The 7,236-nt window shown below is 36.4% G+C and overlaps 1 protein-coding gene across 1 annotated transcript; it reads left to right on the top strand.

Moving 5' to 3' along the window:
- The first annotated feature begins 1,192 nt into the window (after positions 1-1,192).
- LOC103330513 (linoleate 13S-lipoxygenase 2-1, chloroplastic-like) lies at positions 1,193-6,817 on the top strand. Its single transcript, XM_089053016.1, has 9 exons — positions 1,193-1,640; positions 3,320-3,588; positions 3,698-3,935; positions 4,111-4,431; positions 4,546-4,631; positions 4,790-4,900; positions 5,052-5,353; positions 5,496-5,762; positions 5,935-6,817. Exons 1-9 carry the CDS (start codon positions 1,238-1,240, stop codon positions 6,692-6,694), a joined length of 2,757 nt encoding a protein of 918 aa, XP_088909142.1. The 5' UTR covers positions 1,193-1,237; the 3' UTR covers positions 6,695-6,817.
- Positions 6,818-7,236: the final 419 nt, after the last annotated feature.

Below are 7,236 nucleotides of genomic sequence, written 5' to 3'. Positions count from 1 at the left end.
TCTCACTTCATCAATTACCATGATATGATGATATGTGAAAAAAAGATTTATGGTTCTAGTACTCGGTTGGGAGTGTTTTAGCGATTATAAGAATGAGGTCAATGTGTTTTTTTTATATTGAAACATTGAAAGCAAGAAGCACGTTCACCTTTTGTTTATTATTAATTCAAGTACCAATACCAGTTCAACAATGTGCTAAAAGTAATAAAATAATAAACTTAAGTTGATCTTCATACTATTCCATATCTCAGTTTGATCCTTCCTTAAAGTCTAACTTCAGTTTGTCAACCTCAAACTATACTAAACTATTGTCCTGCACCAAGGTTGTACATAACGTAAGTAATAAAATAATATTTTACATCTTTGTTTTGCACTTACCTATTTGACATGTCTGTCTTGCAGGCAGCTATATGTTTTATGTTCAAATCAACAGAAAAAAAAAAAAATACAATAAATATATAATAATACTTTTAAAAAAAAAAGGGGTCAGCCCGTTGGTGCAAAGTGCAGCCGAAGGTTAGGGTTCTATTTGATAATAACTCATACAGTTGATAGTCTTCTTCATTTTAAATTCAATGATTGAATTAGAAACCTTTTCCAAAAAAACCCTAAACATTGAAGTAGAAACGGCTTAAAGGTAAGAGCGGTTATATCTACTATATCTAATTATATTTTTGTTTATCAATAGGTTGTTAGTTGAATTGGCTTAGGCCTTTGGTGTGGTCCCAAATAATTATGGGTTCAATCTCTTATGGTATCCGTGTGTGTGAGTTTTCTCCATCGCCCTTCCTAACTTTGATATCCAATGTGGCCAATCTTGAACCCTTAGATTATTTAGATTCTCCAGATTTTACAAAATGCAGACAACAGAACACTCTCATCTCTTTTTCAGTTTATTTTGAGTGAGACTATTTGAAAATGCCCTTCTCCCTCTTCCTTCTGCGAAGGCGTTAAGGGATGCCATGTGAACTTGAAAAAAGAATCTTTGAACAGAGGGGACCAATTATTTACTGCTACTAGTGGTATTCTTTTAATCCATGAATAAGACCAATCGTTTTCTTTTCTATATTTCTTGTGTTAATTTCTTGCATTATTCAAGCGGTATACCTAGCTAGATCCAAAAATATATGTACCATGTTTTACAACACATACTCTCTCTCACTCTCTCGCTCTCTCTATAAATCTCTACAAATGCATGAACATTCTAGCCAAAGAAAAGGCAAACTAGCAGAGAAACATGATGAACTCTCAGCTGCAAAAACTCAACCATGCTCCATCCTTCTCTCTCTTACCAAAATCCTCCATTCATACCAATTATCTGATCAGGCATGGAAGCCCCTCCCTCATCAACACCCTTCCACCCCATCCTGTCCGTCAAAATCATAATAATAAGAAAAACTCCTCCTCCTGCGTGGTGATCCGTGCCAGTTCTGGTGAGCTCGGATCATCTGCATCAGTCACCACCACAGCAACTACAACCTTAACAGAGAACAAGCCAGTTAGTGTGAAGGCTGTGGTTACAGTGCAGGTAACAGCAGGAGAGCTCCTCTCCAGCATAGTGAATGGGCCCCTCGATGGCTTTACCGATTTGCTCGGCAAAAGCCTTCTTTTGGAGCTTGTTAGCGCCGAGCTTGACCCCAGTAAGCACTACTAATTGCACAAGAATTTATTCACTTCATTCACTAAAAAATAAAAATAAAATAATATTTATTTGATATTTATTATTATTAATGAGATTTTTGAACTCGAAACATCCTCCAACAAACTCGAGACATATACAAGCATAAACCTAATTCTAATTAGTTTTATTTTTCTTTTCATAAAAGAAAACATAAATCCTCGTTTGATAAGATAACCATTTCATTTTTACTTTTTCTGAAAACTGAAAACATTCTTTTTATAACAATTTTCGTTTTCAGTTTTCAAAAAAGTGAAAAGTAGGTTTTCAAATCATCCTTAATTTTTTATAATAAAAAAATTCGAAGCGTTTTCCATTTTCATTTTTTTACCTCCTTTTTATTCACCAACAAACTTTTTTTTTTCCTTTACAGAAAAGAAAACATTAAGTTTTTTTGCCAAAGAAGCATGGGCACAAATTTTATTTTTGTTCCATTTTGCATATACAAAAATCATTTACATTTACATTTTTCTTTGTTTGTTATAAAATAAATAAATATTAATAATTAAGTATTCATTGTTCCTTGGGTCTTGGAGTAGCCAAAAGTCAGCCATTCAAAAAATAGCCTTTTGTTTTTAATAAAAAGAAAATAAATTTGGCGGAGATTCGAATTTGATGGACAGTATAAAATCAACAGTACTATTTCACTGAAGTCAAATCGGTACTGGAGTCGAGCCCACTTACAGCAAATCAGCAGTTTGCCTAAAATATCTATGTCATTTTTGTATCAAATAATATGTCCTCAAAGTAGGGTTTGTAACTTATAATTCCCCACACCATCCAATAAATGACTTAAAATTGTGTGGATCAATCCGTCACATTTAATGAAATTGTGCATGATTAAAAATAAAAAATAAAAAAATTCTGGTTAAATTCGACTCAATTCACTAGAGACTATTAATAAATAGGTGGAGTTTGGGTCAACTCATCACTGTTTATCAAGCTGCTCAACTCGTTTACAACCTTTCACTATTTATCAAAATTATTTTTAACATTAAATTTGTCTTGTATAATATTTTCAAGATTATCATAAGTCTCTTAGTATATGAGTTACATTTTTTTTAATACAATATATGAGTTACATTATTGATAGATATGAATATTTAATATATTAAATAAGATTATGGGTTAGAAGGGTTTAAATAAAGTACAATTTTTTTTTTTTGGGTCAAGAAATATGTGTTAAATGGGTTAAACACGTTAATAGATTAATCAAAATAATAATTCAACCCAGCCCATTTAATAAAAGGGTTAAATGGGTTGTGTCATGTTACTCGTTTAATAAATGGGTCATGTTTGGATTGAACATATACTAAAACGAGTTATATTGGGTTGGAGATTTTTGACCCATCTGATAACTTGACACTACTTGAATCCGACATGACATTACTCCACCTCAATCTTTCCTTTTTTTAAAAAAAAATTTGTTTTTCAGTAACAGCAATTATGTTGCTTGATTAATACAGTAATTTATATCAAAATCAAGGTTTTGTTTGGATGCCATTAAATAATGGACAAAATAGAACTATTTGTATTACATTTAAATGTTCATACTCCTAATCTTACACATTTTTTTTTACTATGATAAGACCTACATATGTAATTTACTGATTATATATTTGTAAAATGGATTTTCTGTAGAGACGGGGTTGGAGAAGGACAAGATCAAGGGGTATGCGCAAAAAGCCAGCCACAATGATGATGAGGTGATATATGAGAGTAATTTCACAATCCCAGCAGGTTTTGGAGCGGTTGGAGCAATTGAGGTAGAGAATGAGTACCACAACGAGATCCTCATAAAGACCATCGATCTCCAGGGCTTCCCAAATGGCTCCGTTAATGTTCCATGCAATTCTTGGGTTCAGCCCAAGTTCGACAATCCACAGAAGAGAATCTTTTTCACTAACAAGGTTTACATCCTTAATACTTTTCTTTAATTTCTAGTAATTACACCTTCTTAATCTTACTTATACTTCAATCTTATGTGTGTTCATTTATTTTATGTGAACAATGGAGCAGTCTTACATACCATCAGAGACACCAAGTGGGTTGAAGAGGCTAAGAGAACTAGAGCTTGAAAATTTGCGAGGAAATGGAGAGGGTGAAAGAAAAACATCCGATAGGATTTACGATTATGACACATACAATGATCTTGGAGATCCTGATAGCAATGAGAAACTGGCTAGGCCTGTCCTTGGCAGCAAAGAACATCCATATCCCAGGCGCTGCAGAACAGGACGGCCACGCACCAAAACAGGTAACCAAATTCCCCAAATAACTATGTGCTTAATATTTTTGAAAATGGAATATATCTACTTTAACTATATGATCCATTTGTTTATTTGATATGTTGCTTAAGCATGTGTAGTTGTATGGTTGAGAAACTATTAGAGCTATAAGATTAACTGTATCATATTGTTATGTCAATGCAGACCCCTTATCAGAAACAAGAAGCAGCAGTGTGTATGTACCAAGAGATGAAGAGTTTTCAGAGGTCAAAGAACTCACATTTTCAACAAAGACCCTGAAATCTGTGCTGCACGCGTTGGTCCCTTCGCTTGAGACAGCGCTTATTAATCCAGACTTAGGATTTCCATACTTCAGAGCCATTGATTCACTGTTCCATGAAGGAGTCACGTTGCCTAAGCCAAAAACTGGTGGGTTTTTCCAGACAATCATCCCAAGGCTAGTCAAGACCATTACTGAAGGGGGAGACGATCTTTTGCTCTTCGAGATCCCCGAAATTTTTGAACGTATGCCTCTCTCTCTCTCTCTCTCTGTATGTATGCATGTCTGTGTCCCCTTTTAAGTAAGAGAAAAGACCAGATTGTCTTTGTCCTTTTGATTAAGCTAATCGTCTTTTACAGGTGATAAGTTTTCTTGGTTTAGGGATGAAGAATTTTCTCGGCAAACTCTAGCTGGTCTTAATCCATACAGTATACAACTTGTCACGGTATGCTTTCTTATACATACAAGTACAACTTTCTCTTCAGTAAGAAAATCAAACTTCTACGTCCCGTCCATCTTCCTTGTTGGTCAAGTAATTACGGTGTTTAATAGCATATCATGTTTTCTCTTTTGGTGCTAAATTCTGTATTTTTATACCTGCAGGAGTGGCCACTGAAGAGTAAACTTGACCCTGAGATTTACGGCCCACCTGAATCATTGATTACAACAGAACTGGTGGAGAAAGAGATCAAAGGTTGTATGACTGTCGATGAGGTAACACGAAATAGACACCAACTCTAGCATATTTTTCTTATTGTACACCTTTAAACTGGACGAAAATTTTCCCCCATTGATGCATATAACTTGAAATCGTGTAAACTGTGTGTGTCCTTGTGCACGCCAATTGCTTGAACTTGAAATGCAGGCTTTAAAAAGAAAGAAGATGTTTATTTTGGATTACCATGATCTATACCTGCCTTACGTGAACAAAGTAAGAGAGATTGAAGGAACCACACTGTATGGTTCTCGGACACTACTTTTCCTCACTGAGGATGGGACACTGAGGCCTGTTGCCATTGAACTCACTCGACCACCAGTTGGTGACAAGCCACAATGGAAGCAAGTGTTCACCCCAACCTGGGATGCCACCGGTTGCTGGCTGTGGAGGCTCGCTAAAGCCCATGTTTGTGCTCATGATGCTGGCTATCATCAGCTTGTCATCCACTGGTAAGCAAATCTGTGCCCATGTGATGCTTCTAGCTCATGCCTTCAGTTCAAGCAAGAATCTACTCTAATGGGGATTTGAAAAGTATCAAATATGTCAGTGTTGCATGGTTGGTAACATGTTTGCACTGTCATATTTTCACAGGCTGAGGACTCATTGTGCTACAGAGCCATACATAATTGCAGCTAATCGACAATTAAGTGCAATGCATCCTATCTATAGACTTCTGCATCCTCATTTTCGGTATACAATGGAAATCAATGCTCTTGCTAGAGAAAGCCTCATCAATGCAGGTGGAGTCATCGAGAGCAGCTTCTCACCTGCAAAGTACTCCATTGAGCTCAGTTCTGCTGCTTATGACCAGCTCTGGCGCTTTGACATGGAAGCTTTGCCAGCTGATCTCATCAGAAGGTATTTCACATGATACGACTAATATAAGATTGATCCAAACCATGTGTTGTTGCAGGCAACTTTTTTATAACGAAGGATTTGCAATCTAGTTGCTACCAATCTTAAAAGACAAAAATTTCATTTGAAATGCCATGGAAGTTCATCGGCTAATTACTGTGTGCTTTAATTTCAGGGGAATGGCAGTTGAGGATCCTACAGCTGAGCATGGCTTGAAGCTAACAATTGAAGACTACCCATTTGCAAATGATGGTCTCATTCTTTGGGATATCATTAAGGAGTGGGTGGGTGACTATGTAAACCACTACTATCCAGACCCAACTCTTGTTGAGTCCGATACGGAGCTTCAAGGTTGGTGGACAGAAGTTAGGACAAAAGGCCATGCAGACAAGAAAGATGAGCCATGGTGGCCTGTTTTGAAAACCCCAGAAAATCTAATTCACATTTTGACAACCATTATTTGGGTATCAGCTGGGCATCATGCAGCTGTGAACTTTGGACAGTACATGTATGCTGGATACTTCCCAAACAAGCCTACAATCGCTCGTACCAATATGCCAACTGAAGATCCGTCTGAGGAGTTTTTCAATAACTTTTTGAAGAAACCCGAAATGGCGCTGCTGATGTGCTTCCCCTCACAGATTCAAGCAACAAAAGTGATGGCTGTTTTGGATGTGCTATCTAATCATTCACCTGATGAGGAGTATATTGGTGAGAAACTGGAGTCATCCTGGGCTGAAAATCCTGTGATAAATGCTGCATTCGAGCGGTTCAATGGAAATTTGAAGAGGCTGGAAGGAATTATTGATGAGAGGAATACCAACTTGAAACTGAAAAACAGAGTTGGAGCAGGTGTAGTTCCATATGAGCTTTTGAAGCCATTCTCAACACCTGGGGTCACAGGAATGGGAGTTCCTAACAGCATCTCCATCTAAATTTGATGATCATGTTCTAAAAACTGTAAAATGTTAATGGGACTAGTCTATTTATTATATGAATCCTAGTAGTTGGGTATGCTCATTCAAAAGAAAAATCTGAAAAGAGAGCTCCACGACTAATTTCTTCTTTGGTTATCAGGTAGGCTTATAAATTGGATTGGAGGTATTGTTGAGAAAATTTAGAGTACATAACTCTAATGTAGACTTGTTGGAGGCAAAACGAGTAAACAATTTACTTGTATTAGACTCACAAAATATTACAACAAACAACTCTTAAAGGAAAAACCAACTCTTACAAACACTCTTTCTCACTTCACTCACACTTCTCACAAGGACTACTTAACTCTATAGCTTATTGCTCACTCTACTTATTCACACTCTTCACTTCTTGCTTGATTCTACAATGCATGGCTTCATGCCTACTTATAGTTGTTCTAGCCGACATAGCTCACCGCCTTGGCTATATAATATTAGCTACTTAATTGTTTTACCTTCTAGATTATTCTCCAAGCTTCAATTTGCCAAGTTGCTTAGCAACT

The sequence above is a fragment of the Prunus mume genome, linkage group LG5, assembly GCF_029339155.1.
Source record: "Prunus mume cultivar Tortuosa linkage group LG5, ASM2933915v1, whole genome shotgun sequence".
In the NCBI taxonomy this organism is placed as follows: Eukaryota; Viridiplantae; Streptophyta; class Magnoliopsida; order Rosales; family Rosaceae; genus Prunus; species Prunus mume.
This window is presented reverse-complemented; position numbering and strand designations above follow the sequence as displayed.